The sequence below is a fragment of the Cicer arietinum genome, chromosome 6 (assembly GCF_000331145.2).
Source record: "Cicer arietinum cultivar CDC Frontier isolate Library 1 chromosome 6, Cicar.CDCFrontier_v2.0, whole genome shotgun sequence".
Classification (NCBI taxonomy): Eukaryota; Viridiplantae; Streptophyta; class Magnoliopsida; order Fabales; family Fabaceae; genus Cicer; species Cicer arietinum.
Window position 1 is genome coordinate 63433530 of NC_021165.2, and position 16548 is coordinate 63450077.

The following is a 16548-nucleotide window of genomic DNA, read 5'->3' on the forward strand; positions in this document are numbered from 1 at the left end:
TAAATAAAAAAGAAAGAAAAAGACATAGAAGAATTCAGGAGAAAAACAGAGAAACAAAAGACAAAAGAATTCTAGTAGCTCAATTTCCACCTATACTTCAAATTTCTAAAAACTCTAATTAAATTATTCTCTTTCTCTTAAAATAAAAAATAAATGTTTATGTATCCTTAAGAAGAGTTAAAACAAAAGAAAAGAAAAGAAACCAACAAGTGGTTAATCAAATTCAATTAATATGAAACTTTGATTGAAAAATAAATAAAATCTGACAAAAAATTATTTCATAGATTTAATTTATCTTCATATCAAACTCCAAATTCTCAGCTATTAAGTAATTTTCCTTAGAAATCACACTGTTAAAAAAAATAAAAAATATGAAATTGAAAAAAAAGAAATAAAAAAGAAGTTTATCTTATGAAGTCTTACAAGCATAGATCAAGAAGGAGAATTCAAGTGTGTCTTTATCTTTGTGTGAATCTTTGTCCTCTAACCACAATCTACTATCCAATCCACTTCTTGTTCTAAACATGAACACAGCATAACCACAACCAGGATTAAACAACCAATCATGAACATCCCAAAGCAAATCAACCAATAAACCATCAACAAAAATACTTTGATTCCCTCTAAAATTCCACTTCAACCTCTTCACACGAATCACATTCTTCTTATCAATGTTCACACAAAGAACATGTGATGATGATTTATTAAACCCTTCATTTTCAACACTGCATTTAATCATAACATCATGAAATGAACCACTATCACAAAATTGAGCCTTTGTTGCATAAAGGGTATTTCCGGAACAATGTTCTCTTCTTGATAAAAGTGAAACTTTTGCAAAATGGGTGTTTTTATTTTCTTTCAATTTCTTTGTAACTGTTTCTGAATCACCCAGGATTAAACCAATTTCTGAATCTACAACAACAACAACGTAAAACCCTGAAACTGGTTCTGTTCCTGTTTCATATTTTGCATTTGAAAGATCCCATAAAACAGTTACCTTTGACTCCTCCAAATCTATCAATTTTGTACCTTTTTTCTTCCGAAAAAACCGCAAATTTGTGTTGAGTTTGAATGATGGTGCATCCGATGAAGTGACATCTTCGCCGAAAGTTATGGTGAGTCCTTGATTTGAATGATTTTTACACCAAGTTACTGTCATCAAAAGATGTTTCGATGTTGAGAGGATTAATTTGTAAACACTTGAAATTGAGTTTTGAATTGAAGGTGAAACGGTTGGTGAGATGCATGCGTTGTTTGAGTAGCTAGAACATGAAGACACATTCACTGAATTCTCGCTGAAACATGAAATTATGTCTCTCATTTTTATTTTATTTTTGTGGATAAATTGAACTCAAATATGTGAACTTTTTGTAGAAATGGAAAATGGGTTGTGTTTGTTTTTGTGATTTTATTGAGAATTTGTGAGTTTTGTGAAATTGTGAGATTTTGGGTGCATTTTGTAAAAGTGTGTTTGGTTTCTCAGAAGAGAGAAACTCATATGGAGATTGTTAATAAATGAGATAATGCAAGAGAGACACATTCATTTTATTTATTTTAAAATCTCTTTCATTAAATAATACATGTATCTTACTTCCTTTAAAATAAAAATACTAGTTTTTTTTTTATTGGTCTTATACAAAAGTTGAATTTTATTATTTAATGTTTTGACTTCAAGCTGCAACACTAAATTTCTAAAATATTGTTCATATTATATTCTGTGGAAGTTCTTTAAAAAATAAAACATTTCAGGAAATTGTGAAATATGAATATTTATAAACTATCTTAATCTCAATTTTGAAATGAGATTTTTTTTTATATTAGAACACTTCAATTATTTTTTATTTCATGTAATTTGAAAAAGTGAATATTAAATAAAATAATTTTGATATATTATCATTAAATAGAGATAAAAAATGGAATTAGAATGTTTTGATACAGAAACTTTATTGGGGATGTATTTTTGATTTGCCAGTTAATGCACTAAATTAAAAAATGGAAAGAATTGAAGAAAGAAAAAGGGTTGCCAAAAAAGATGATCCTATATTTCAGCACACGATTGTCTTTTTTTTTTTCCTTAAAAAAATTGGTTTAATTCGGATTTGGTGATTAACAACGAGGACAACAATTAAACAGAAAATGTTACTAGTACTAAGTAGAGTAATTTATGGAATTTATTGGGCCCATGAGTTAAGGATCTATGTTTGAAAATGGAACAAACTGACACACAAGTGAAAATGGTGAGAGATAATAAAATAAATTCCCTTTATTTCGTGTCTTATTTATTTATTTATTCTTTCCTTATTTTTGGGAGGATCTTTTTAGGAGTATTTAAAGAATAACAGAACAAAAGTTTTAACTGAAATTAAATAACTTCTAAATTTTTTTTCAAAAAGCATAATTTTAAAAATTATTTATTTTTTATTCTTGAGTTTCAATTCAATTCCAGTGTAATTTATAAACACTAGAAAATATGCATTGCAACGCCACATCATTCTATAAGCTTTTTTTATATGATAAATTTAGAGAGTATTTTTTAAAAAAATTGATATATTATAAAGTGATATTGAATTGACAGAGAAATAGATATGTGATTTTATTCTGGTTGCAAGAACAGTAAAAAATGTTATTAATTAGTATTTTTATATTTTAAATTTTTAACATAACAACATTATTTTTTTTAACTTGCAATATTGCTGTCAAAGGGTTGAACTTGTTATTAAATGCATCAGTGCAATTGGGTATGTACTGTGGTTTCCAAGTGGGTAGTGATGTTGATTTTCAAATTAGTCATTTGCAATTTGCAAATGATACCTTGCTTATGGCAAAGAAGAATCAGTCTAATGTTTGTGCTATAAAGACTAATCTCTTGCTCTTTGAGAGAGTCTATAAGTTTAGAGTCAACTTCCATGTCGATGAGAATTAATATGAATTTGTCTTGGTTTGTGAATGTTGTAGGTGTTTTTAATTGTAAATAGAATAATATGCCGTTGACATACTTTGGTGTTTTAATAGGAGATAATCTTTGTCAATTAATATTTTGAAATTCTATAATTGAGAGGATCATAAATAAGCTTTCGTTTAAAAATCTCATTGTTCGTTGTTGGATGATTTTTTAGATTTCTCAAATTTATTTCTGATCTTTCAATTTATTTGCTCTTATTTTTCTTTCAAAACTTCGTCAGATACTATCTCTAAAATTGTATCTTTATTTAAATCTTTTTGTAGGGAGTGTTGAGACTTGTAACATTCATTGGATCAAGTGTGATCAAATTTTACTTCCTAGAGAAAAGGGTGGGTTGAGTGTATGTATTTTAAGAGCTTTTAATATCGCTTTTTTAGGAAAATGGTGTTGAAGGTTGCAAAATGATTGTGAGGGGTTGTAATTTAAGATGATGGCTAATGAGTACAATGTGGGTTAATTTGGCAGTTTGAGTAAGAATTCAATTTAGTGGAGGGATATCTGAATAACATTTAGAATCGGCTAGCTCCTTTGAAAGTGTATTTATTTGAAAAGTGAATATGAATAACAAATTATAAACTAAGGATATAAGAGGTGCTATATCAAAATCTTCAGCTATGTGTGCGTGGATGTGGGGAGAATGAAACTACACAACACTTGTTTTCTGTTTGTCCATTATTTGGGCAAGTTTGATATGGTGTTTTGGTGTGGCTTACTATCTTTAGTACGTTTATCTCATAGTAGTCTCGATCTTGCTTGTTACTTTAAGGGTTTGCTTGAAAATCAGAGAGGTATTGTGAGAGCACTTACATTGTATTTGATTGGTGCGCATATAGTCAATTTGAAAATTTCATAATAACATTATCTTTAAGCATAATGATTAGGAGTGTTCATTGTATAAAAACTAAACCAAATTGAACCACATTAATGGTTTGATTCAGTTTTTAAAAACCACGTTCGAATCAAATTCAGTGTAGTTTTATATTGGTTTAAAAATATAAATAAATTTAATATTTTGAATAAATTTTTAGTTAAAATAGATTTCGAACTAGTTCTTTAGAAAAAGAATTTTAAAATTATTTTGAAAAATAAATATCAATTTCTTTCGAGAAAAATAGATGTACAAAATTTTTCTATAAAAAAAAATTTTCGAGACAAAAAAGTTTCAATTATTTTTTAACAAAAAAGTCAAAAATATTTTTTATTTTTTTCTCAAAAACTTTCAAAGAAAAAAATATTTTTCTAATTTAAAATATTTTTTTCTCAAAGTCAAAATTGTATATTTTTTATATTTTTTTCGAGAAAAACAAATTATAAAAATTATTTAAGAAAAAAAAATCTTAATTGAAGTTAGAAAAAATTTAAATTATTAAATTAGTTTTTAAATTAAGTTTGATTAACTAAATTATTTAAAATATATAATTCAATTTATAAATTATTTAATTTTTTTAATTTTTTTATACAATATAATTTAATTTATCAAATATACTTCACTTAACTATATATTTTTGCACACCATAATCATGATGGTAATCATTTACAAACTTTAGATGATAAACTTTTCTCTTGGAGTTTTCTTCAAATAAAAGATCATTAAAAATTTTAACAATGGTGGTGACAATCATTACTTTGTTTAGATCTTCTTAATCATTCACTTCGTTCCTTCATTTTTTATATCATGTATAAACATCTGTCTAATGTGGTTCTTGTACCGAGTAACATTAACTCTATTGCATTTTTATCTTTTCTTAATACATTTTGTACTAGATTACAATTTATTAATTTACGTCTTTGATCATTAAGAAAAACTTACAAAATGTAGTATCGATTAGATAGTGTTAGATTCTTTTTTTTTTACAATTTCGACACAATTTAAAGAATGAGCTGTACATATTCTTCTTTTAGAAAAATATTACAATTTATATTTCTTCTTTTGGTTTGTCTTTTTAATTAGCCGCGGGTTTTTCTAAGGGGGCCATCGAATTCGAGGCAAAAATTATGAAGATAAATATGTTTGTTTTTCTTTTTATAAATTAGATAAAATTTAAAAAAAGAAGATAATATTTCTCAAAAAATACAAAAACAAATTTACATTTAAAAAATGAAGTCTGTCCTATCCTCAATAACCGACAAAATGAATAGTGAAGTGGGGGGATGCCCTGAATATGTGACAGTGAATGTTGGGCCCACAAATTAAATTTGTCCTATAAATCAAATGACCCCTCCTTCTAACAGAAACATCAACCCTTATGATTACTATTATAGAGTAAATCAACAAATTTTTGTGTAGTATAAAAATAAAAAATAAAAAAAAATAACTTTGTCAAAATAAAGAGAGAGAAAATGAGAATCTTTTAGTATTGTAATTTTGAAATTAGCAATTTAATTTCTTGAGTTAAAGATAATTAGTGAATTTAGTATTTTAATACCATAATTTTAATATTTTTCTTGATGTGCTATGAGACTTTTTTTTTGGGAAGTTGTACTATGAGACTATTCAAAATAACATGTAACTTTTATTGATTTTAATAAATGTATCTTTAAGTAATATTTTGGTATCAACATAAGAACTCAACCGGTACTAAATGAACCGAAATGACTGGTTGTTTAATTTAAAGGGTTAAATGACGGTATAAACTAAAACAAATAATTTATTTGATTATAAAGATAAGTATATATTTACTCGTGAATTGAAAGAATTATTTAATTCGATTAAGAGAAACTAATTATTTGTTCTAGTTATCATATTATTGATTTTTAAAAAGAGCAATTAGATATTTCAGTTTTTAAAATTATATTAGCTGATCAATTTAGTTTCTTAAATTTGTAAAAATAATAATTTAATCCCTTAAAGTAAATAATATTAATTCATTCATTCATTTTTTTCAGTATTATATTTTTTTATTGGTATTGATATATATTTATTAAAAAAATATTTGATAAAAGAATTAAATTAACTAATATTTTTAATTGAGGAGATAAATTGTTATTTCGTATGTCGACGAAATAAAATTGACTGATCTTTATTATTGTTCAATGAGTAAATATGCTATTAACTCTTTGAAAAATTATAAAATTCAGAATGAAACATATATTGTCATTTTTATAAAAGTAGGGTGGCCATTTTATTTTATTTTGATCTTATTAGGGTGGCCATTTAAAAATGTAAATAGTTATGGTATAGTTATTGCATCTTTTATTTGAAAGTTATATTATATCATGTGGTACAGTTGGGAAAGAAAAAGTATTTTAATGAATGCATACCCATGAGATGAGATATTAAAGCATTGAACTCCAATTTCCATCGACCCTCTTCTCAATCTTCCTTTTTTGGTTGTTTTCTCCAACCAAACTACAACATAATGAATTTGTGAAGTTGGTGACATAAATTAAAGTTGTATCAATGGTTTGGGAAACACAAAGAGGGGACATGGGACAGTTAGAACAGCTTGGCAACAAGACTTCAAATTCTTTTTTCTCTCATTAAAAACTGCCTCTTTAAATTCATATCCATGACCTAAAAATTTAACTATTAAATACCATGAATTTTGAAAACCCAAGTTCATGATGGATAATCCATTATAGCATTAGTGCGAAGACTTTGTTGATAGATAATATATATAAATGTTTTTGTCAGAGTTTTTTGAATTTTAAGAATTATCTTGATTTTAAAAGTGTATAATTAATTTTGATATATTTGTAATTTTGATTTTTTAATTGATTTTAACTTTAAATTAAAATTTATAGCTTTTGACTTTAAATATAATTTTTACATTTGAAATCTTGTTCAACTTATTTATGTACAAATATAACAAAAAAATAAAATCATTTTATACATTGAATTCAATTTTTAATTAATTCATTTAAAAATAAATTTTTTTAACTACACAATCAAATCCACTTGCATCACATCAATTTGGTCACAACTTTTTATCAATAGCATCAAGCTCAATGTAAGTACAAATTGAAAAGGACAAAATTACTACATTTATCTTTAAATATAAAATCATGTTTACAAAATTACAGTAATTAAAAAAGTAAATAATAATATTAAATTTGTTAAAATTTAATTATTTTTACTTGTTTACTCTTAAAGAGATAATTAATTAATAATTATAATTGATTGCATAAAATGATACAAATTAATTAAAAATACATTAACAAATAAATAATTAATAAAGTTAAAAATTTAAATAAAGCCTTATAAAACAAGAAATAAAATAATGAAGAAAGTTTTATTTTTAAAAAAAGAATGCAGAATTAAAGTGATAAATATAGAGATAAATTAGGAGTTAATTAAATGAGAAAGAATGGGAATCTGGCAGAGACATAAAACAGCGAATAAGGGTATCATTACTTTCAGTACATGAAGATGAAGGCATGTTGTTTGGGCTATGGACCCCATAAAGTTTATTAATTTGGTCCATTGGAGCATGTTCTACCTTCCTCATTATGAATCAACATTCAACCTTGCTTATAGTAAACGTAATAATTATTTATATCACACTTATTATTACGTGTAATTAATAACAAACATTACAAGCTATATGTTTTGTACTTACCAATATTTAAAGGAATATGTTAACAAGTACAAAACATAAATAAATAAAAAATTGAATAAAACATCACACCTTTTATAATTTTAAAATATATAAATTATATAAATTTTAATATATTTTTTACATTTAAATTTTTAATAAATACTCTAGAAACACGTATTAGTATTTTTCATATTTAAAACTTATTAAAAGCAATTGGAACCAAATAATTTTTAGAAGTTCGGTGCTCATTTATATACATAAATTTTAGTAGACACATTTAATGAGAAAAGGAGAAAAAAATCTATAAAAAGGTGAGTGAGAATGCATGCTTCTTATGATTGGGGCTATATAGAAGGCACGCTAACTTTTCTTTTCATCTACAGTTTTAACTTTCTCTTAATAAATAATAATTATCTTTTCGCTTTATTTTAAATATCTCAATTAAATTTATGTTAATTATTAAAAAAATAATTAATTATGATAACAAATAAAAATATATTAATAAAAAAATTAATATTGTATTGATATTAAAAACTAATAAATAATTTGTAAACAAATGAGACATTTATGATAAGACAAAAAAAATATATAAAACAACTATATTCCTTCAAAATTATATGATTCCTTCGACAAATTAAATTCCTATACGTAGTTATTGTCACTTACCTAAATGTATAATTAGAATTAGAAGGTATATATAGTACTATCTCTTGACTTCAATGGACAACCTTGAAATTCATTAAGCCTTTTTTGTTTAAACTAGTAGGGCATATATAGTTAACGTTATCTTATTATGTCTTAGACATACTTTACAAAAGTTGATGTTGGTAGCTAGTAGTAGTCTTAAGGGAGACCCTAGAGATTCATGCATCGTAGGCACTCATGAATCCAATCCATCTTTTATGATTAATCAATTATATTATATTATAATTGAGATTGTGTAGAACAATTTGATTATCGTATATAAAAAAAAATATTTAATAAAATTAGATTCAATCGTGTTTAATTTGATATAGTTGATTCAATCATAATTAAATTGATCAAATTATACTTTTTAGTGATTTTATCTAAATATAATGAACTAATTGAACCGTAATTTAAAAATCATGACAAATCTAACAATATTTAGTGGAATTGGTTGTATAAAAAACATTTGCCAACTATAGTCCACGTATCACAAACAAATCCATAAGTAGCAAAAACAATGACTTTATTTTGTTGTTCTAGATAATTTAATTAAAGTGGTTATGAATATGAAGAAAGACCAAATTGGATCCCATTGTTTTTTCTTCTTTCTATTTTCTAAATGATGATATACATTTATATAGAGCTAAACGAGCAAGTGAGGGTGACAATTCAAAAGAGCATAGGTGGAATCCAACAGAAAAGGAAAATTATTGTGCTTTTGGCCTTATGTAATATTACAACCAAGAAATTCTATCTCAACCAAACACACATACATATATTTTGAGCATCTTTAACTGACAAAGTTGAATTTGAACTTTCTTTTGTCATGATATAGAAGTGTTCGTACACTCATCTTTTTTATTTTTGTTAGTGAAACTTTGAAAAAATGTGGTAACATATTAGCGGGAATATTGGGAAATGTTGGACCAGCTAACACATGAATTAACTTTTTGCATTCAAACTTAAAACCTTGTGTTATACTACTTGTTCCAAATGGAATTAATCAATAATATATACTTCATCTCTTCCTAATTATAAATACTTATTGGAGAAAAAAATTGTTTTTAATTATAAGTCTTATTTTAATTTACTAGATATATTTATTGTTATTCTTTTAAACATATTCTTTATTAGTTATACTACTTTATTTTGAAAAAATAAATTAAGTACATTTATGTGTGAAAGATGTTTTAGGAATGTCAACATAGATATTTTAAATTTAGTTTTTAATTTATGTAATAAGTATATAAAAAAAATGTGTTTATAAATATATAGGAATAGAAAGAGTAGAAAAATATGCATTTTCTTAAGTAATTTTTGTGTTGTTTTTAATATAAAATATATTTTTTATAATAAATTAACTTTGAAAAAAATATAGGAGGCGTTTGTTTATTTCGTAAACTAAAAAATTATTCTAGAAATAGCTTACTATTTTAAGGATGAGTATTTGATGCTTGGGTATTTTTCTTATGAAATGGTTGGCACACAATTCAAAGATTCCTAGGAAGATTGATAGTTTTGAGATTTTTTAAATAAAATAATATATATAACTCTATGGGAAAGTACATATACACTTTCTCACTTGGGAATATCTATGCAAATTATGGAAGTTATGGGAGTCTCTGAAATTTTTTTTTTCAACTTTTTAACAAATATGAGTATATTTATTTCTACTCCATATATTTTGAGAATATGATTTCTAGACTTGAAATTATCATAAATTTGAAGAAATTATAAGTAATTATACATAATTTAAATTAAAAATAACACAAAAAATATTAAGAAAATATATTAATTTTTTTTATTATATATGTTGTATATATGTGCATCTTAACAATTATGAAAAAACAAAAAACACAATAGCAGTAGATAAAAATGATAAATAGACTATGAAAATTGTGATTTTAATTAAATTATAGTTACATAGCGAATGTTGATATTGTGGAAAAAAAACGTCAATTGCAATTACAATGTTTTACGAAAACTTTTTCAAAATATTTATATATATTACTACTGCAATTATGAGAAAAATATTTGTCTAAATTCACGAAAACTTTGACAATGGAAAATATCTGAACTATCAAGTAGTGGATATGGTTTAAGGATTATGGTTGTTGATGTACAGAAGAGTCCTGAATTAAAGTAACATTGACATTGGGGAGTACAATTTAATCTAACTGAACCTCAGTTTACTTGGTCCATAGTATAACTTTAGCTTTAAATATTAAATATGATATTCATGACAATGCTGTATATTTAACTGAAGCTACTGTTTATGAGGCCCACTCTTTTATGAACATTTCTGTTACAGGTACCAAATAACTGCTCTTCTAGTGCTGTGAATAAATAATCTTTATACCAATAATGGTTACATTTCATTATTTCTGTACATAATAATATACATTTTACACACACAAAATTGTTTTAGAATAATGGATCATTTTTATTTTTAATATACTTTATTTCGTTGTATTCTTTATTTTAATAATATTTTTATTATTTTTAATACAATATTTTTAATTATGTATGTATAATATTAATAATGTATGAATAGTTAATTTGATAAAATTAATATTCTCGTTTCTTTATACATTTTTTAATATATGTAAAAAAATTAAATGACTTAATTCTTTTGAGGAGTATCATTTTTCATAAATTTAAAAAATTATAAATAAAATAAAAATAAAGATAATTTTACTCAATTATCCTCACTAGTAATTGAGGTATTTTCATTATTATACAAATAGTATAGAGATGGATTTCTACTAGCAATTTTGTTCAGATTTCTACTGTCCTTAATTGTGTATCTATTTTACGAATTTGATTTATCTAAAGTAAAAAGTTGATAAAAATAGGTGAATTAATTATTGATATTATAATCACTTATGATTGATCATATATACACGTAATATCAATCACTTATTTAATTATCAATAATTGATACTATTCACTTTATCATTTATAGTAAATTGTTTATTTTAGAAAAATAAATCCCTATTTTATTTTATTGTATTTGCTGCGTAATGCCTATTTTCATTTAACTAACAATGAACTATCAAGTTAAGAGATGGTGTGGCAATGTATAAATAAATTATATATTATAATTTTATTTTTTTCATATATCATTAAAGGATTATTTAAAAATAAAACTTACAAGGAATTTTTTAAAAGAAAACTCTAAAATTTTATAAAATAATTTCAAATTAAAAGTTGTTTACAATAATTTATAATTTTTTTATAAAAATAAGATTAGATAGAATAACTAGATTACTCTTTTTTTTTAAATGAAGGATAGTAAAAATAAATCCAAAAACTCACTCACATGTAATTATTATTAAAATATAAAAAATAAACTAAAATTTCATCAAAAAATTTAAACTAAAAAAGAAAAAGAAATAAAATGCGCCTATATTAAAAACTAAACATACTTTTAATTTACCTAAAAAGTTGAAACTACAAAAAATTCAGGACCACTAATGGAATACTCTTTTACAATTAGTATCATTTTAGTACAAATAAATTGTTTTAAGATAAATATTATTTTTAATTTTGAATGTAATTTTATTTTTTTTAATTATACTCTTCAATTATTATTATGTGCACTACTTTCAAAACATCAAATATATTATAATTAACAAAAATCAACTAACAATTAATAAAAATAATTTGATAAAATAATTATTATATTTCTTCTAATCATTTCATTTCTTAAATTTTCAAATATTGACTTTTTTTTTTTCTTCAATTAATATTTGTTTAAGTTACAAGTTTGTGAGAAGGATGTTAGGGATGCTAGCTATGAATTAATATTATATACCAACTGGCTTTAAATCAAATTAATATTTCAGGGAATCAGAACAATGAATTTTCTTAAAATTAAATTAGTGCATATATATATATATATATATATATATATATATATATATATATATATATATATATATATATATATATATATATGTTTGTTAGCAAATGCAAATATACATTTGTGTAGAACTGACAACATGGTGATCATGACACGAGATTAGTTGACTTAGGATTCAATTTAGAATTACTTTAATTCATAAGAATTGCTCAACAGAAATAAATATTTAGTTTTTTAATTAAGTTATTGAATAGTTCTCATAATTTTCTTAGAAATAAGATGAGAAAGATTAAAAAATTTATATAAAATCGGATTTCAATGTATGTTAAAAAAAAAACTATTATTTGAGAGATTGGATTACAAAATGATTAGTGCTTAAATGGTTCTTGTTGTGGTAGTGGGTATCATCTTACTAACCAACTTTTTTTTAATGAAAAAATATATATTTAACGTTAAATGTGTTTTTAATTTTTATAAAATAAAAATACAACTTTTAATCATACAAAATTATTATAATTATTATGCATGTATATAGAGTTTTAATCCCTACTTTAATTCAACACATATTTTTTATTGAATTTTTACAAATATATTTATAACAATTAAAAAATTTATTCACAAAAAATAAACTCAAAATTTAATTAATAAGTCTACGTTATCATTACTTTATCTTTAGTTTCTTACATTTAAAAAATATATATTTAATTTATTATAAGTTAAAAAATTCTAAATTTTTGTGGATATTTTTTTTTAATATTCTAAATATATTTAAAAAAAATCATGCAAAATTTTTTAAAGTAAAGAACAGTTAAACATATTTTGATCCAATAAGAACTAAAATTAATTGTAGTGATTAAAAATTATATTTTTATTTTACAAATATTAAAATTAAAATATTAAAATTAAAATATTAAAATTTTATATAGATTAAAAATATATTTAATCTAAAAATATGTAGATATAAAATACAAAAAATACTTCAATCCAATACAAGAAAGAATCCAAGAAAATGTAATAAGACAAAGTCTAAAAGAAAGGAACAAAATACAACAATAAGTAGAAACCAAAATAAAACTAAAACACTCAACTTAAAGAAATATAGAAACATTAGACAAGTAAAACAAATGCACAAATCCCTAAACATCCAAACAAACTATCAACATGGAAAGATAGAAGCTTGAGGACTTCAACACAAAGTGATGAAAGACGAATTTGCAATAGACAAGAAGCAAAATTCAACTATTCATTTATAAAAACAACCACTTTCATGAATTTTTCTGTACCGATCCAACAATTAATTCCCCATAAAAACAATCATAAATTCAAATTAAGAATCTGATATTGAATACGAATAAAATTTGAATTCCATCTCATAAAATAGTCATTAGTCTTATTTTAATTAATGATAATTTTTCATTTCTCAATTTTTTATTAAAAAAAACTAAGAAACGACACTATTTTTAGGTTTTGCCTTTCTTTTGCATAGAGGGAAAAATGAAAATATAAAAATTATAGACACAAAGTCAATGGACCAAAAATTTCTCAACTAATTTTCCAATTCGTACTGGCAAGATCCATATGTAGGGTGGTTTTTGTTTATTCTCTTGAATTTTCTTTAAATATTGTATGTAGTATAAATAGTAATAATCAAAATAAACATGTCACGTTATCTACATAAGCATGTGCAATTAATTAATCTTCCAACTCAGTCTCCTCCAAATATGAGTAAAAAATTATAATGTTATAAGGAACGTGAAAAATTATATACCGAATCTTTATTATAAAAAACCTATTAAGAAGCATCATCTTTTGATGAGATTTTGTACTATTGGTTATTGGGAGTTTGGTGAAGTGTCCAATTTCTAGCTAACAGAAACTTTGATTAAATTAATTGATGAAAATGATACTTAAAATTCGTCTGGATACTAGAGTCAAGTGAGCATAAATTAACAAAAATTTAGAGTTAAATATTTAATCATTATAAAATTTTAAAATTTTGTTTCTATTGTCTGTAAAAAAACATTCTTGATTTTTAGTTTAGAAAGAAAAAAACAAATTATAATTTTATTTTTATTTTTAAACTAACTCATATCTTTTATTAAAATTTTAGAATGATTTATTTCATACTATTTCTTTAGAACATTCTATGATTTTTCCTCACAAAAATTTAAAATTTATAAAATATAAATGAATTACATATAAATTTTTAAGTGTTTAAAACTTAAAAATTTATATTTAATTGATATTTAAATAAAAAAACTAAGAGATCCTATTATAATGTATTAACATGTGTAGATAAATTATTTAAAAATTTAATAATAAATATAAGTTCACAGCAAAAACAAAACTAGAAAATTTTTTGAAACTAAAAATAAATTAAAAAGTATATAAAAATTAAAAACAAATTATTAAAATTTTATAAAAGATTAAAAATATATTTAATTTAAAAATCTATAAAATAATATAGCTGACAATGTCGGTAGAATGAACAACTTGTTCCGTGTGATGGGTTCAAATGATATATTTAATCATTGGATCTCAAAGTGTATAATAATCTTAACAGAGTAGCCAATTCATATAGTTGAAATTATCAATGACTTATGAAATTATACTGGCTAAATCTCTTTAATATTATTATTAAGTAATAATTACATTGATAAATATTAATATTATTAAATTAAAAATATTATTATTAATTAATTATAATGATATTTACGAGAATTAATTGCAATTATGTAAAAGTGAATTTTAAATATGAAATTGTAATTTTTTAAATATATAATTAGTTTCTTGGTAAATAAATTTTTTTCTTTTTTTTAGGAATGGACTTGGGTCCTATCCTATCCCATCAAATCCATAATGAGTTTGTATGTTTAATACTTTTAAAAATTAATTTTGATTTTTTATTTTTAAAAATAATTTTTATGAGAATTATTTAAAAAATAGTAAAATTAATTTTAAACTTATTTGTTATTGATTAAAAAAATTAATTTTGACAAGCAACAATTAAAATATTCATTATTCAAAATTTTAACACGATAAAAATTATATTTTTAAAAAGTATATCTTTTGAAAATGATTTTTATAAAAAGTTTATCAAATTAGCTTTTCATTTCAATTATGTTTTGAAACTTTATTATCCAAAAAAGCTATAATAAATAAATTAAATATTTAAAATCACATGTTAAGAGAAACTATTTAAATAAATTTTTAATTTGAAGTTTTATTTTTAAAAATATTAGAACAAAAAGATTAAATACTATCAAAACAAATTATTTTAAAAGTATCTTAAACAAATTAAGACAATAAATTTATTAATAATGTTATCAAAATATAAAATAAAATATAAATATAATATTCACGTTTTATAAAAATAAAACATGACTATATTTTATATCGTATTATAATTTCGTCTCATTTTATATCAAATTTCATATTCGAATAACATTACCTTAATAAATTAATATTTGCAGGTATATCACTTCTTTGTAGAGGCAGAGCTACCATCCACAGTGTGTGTCTTCATGTCTTAAAATAAGATTTGCACGATGGTATCAGCCATCAGGGCAAAGGAGGAAGTTTCCTTTCTTGTTTTATACAAGTGGCAAATTCTATCTTAAGCTATAAAATTCAACATTTATTTTACAAATAAATTTAAATTAAATATTTTTTTAATCTCTATAAAATTATAACATTTTAAATATAGTTTTTTTTTTATTTAAATTATTCACTTTTAACTTTTATTTTAATCTAATAAAAATTAAAAGAATAAAAAATGTAAGAACTAAAAAGTAGAACAAAATTTATATGAACTTAAAATAAATTTTTAAAATTTAAAAACTTATTCAATCTTATTTTTAATAATTGCTTAACATTTCTACTCTTCCCTTTATATAATATATATATAATTATTTTTTGGAATGGTTTTCATTTCATATTATTTGTTGCTTTAAGAAATTAAAGCACACTAATATGTTTTTATCTTATCCCTACTTTTTATAGTGATAGCAGAGGAGTACTGTAACAATATAAATAAATTTGGCACGCTTCACTTGCAACAAAATATAATTAAAAATGGATTCTTTTCAACATATTTAATGATAATATAAAAATACAATAAAATAAAATAAAAAACATTTATTTAACGTCAACATTTTTAGATTAAATATCCATTTTTATATGCAACTAAATCAGATATGAAAAGTACTTTACACAATAAAGTTTAACTTTTAAATGAGTTTACCAGAATAAATGTAAATAGCTATTATTTTAATAAGTGCATAAATAGTTATTTTTACTAAAAAGTTCATTCAAATTAAAAGAATATTTCAAAATATAAATTCCTAAAATTATAAAAAATAAATTTGCGTACGAATCTGCAACATCCAAATTAATAGCATAAAACAATAATTTGTCTATAAATTTAACTAAATTAAAGTGACTAAAAAATCTATGTTGAAATCCTTATTGAATTTGTCTGATTTAGATTAAAG

General features: G+C 22.6%; 1 protein-coding gene across 1 annotated transcript; it reads right to left on the bottom strand.

Annotated features, from left to right (window-relative positions):
• Positions 1–263: 263 nt before the first annotated feature.
• LOC101505580 (uncharacterized) lies at positions 264–1543 on the bottom strand. The gene has a single exon (XM_004506082.4). The coding sequence runs from the start codon at positions 1322–1324 to the stop codon at positions 410–412; it is 915 nt and encodes a 304-aa protein (XP_004506139.1). The 5' UTR covers positions 1325–1543; the 3' UTR covers positions 264–409.
• Positions 1544–16548: the final 15005 nt, after the last annotated feature.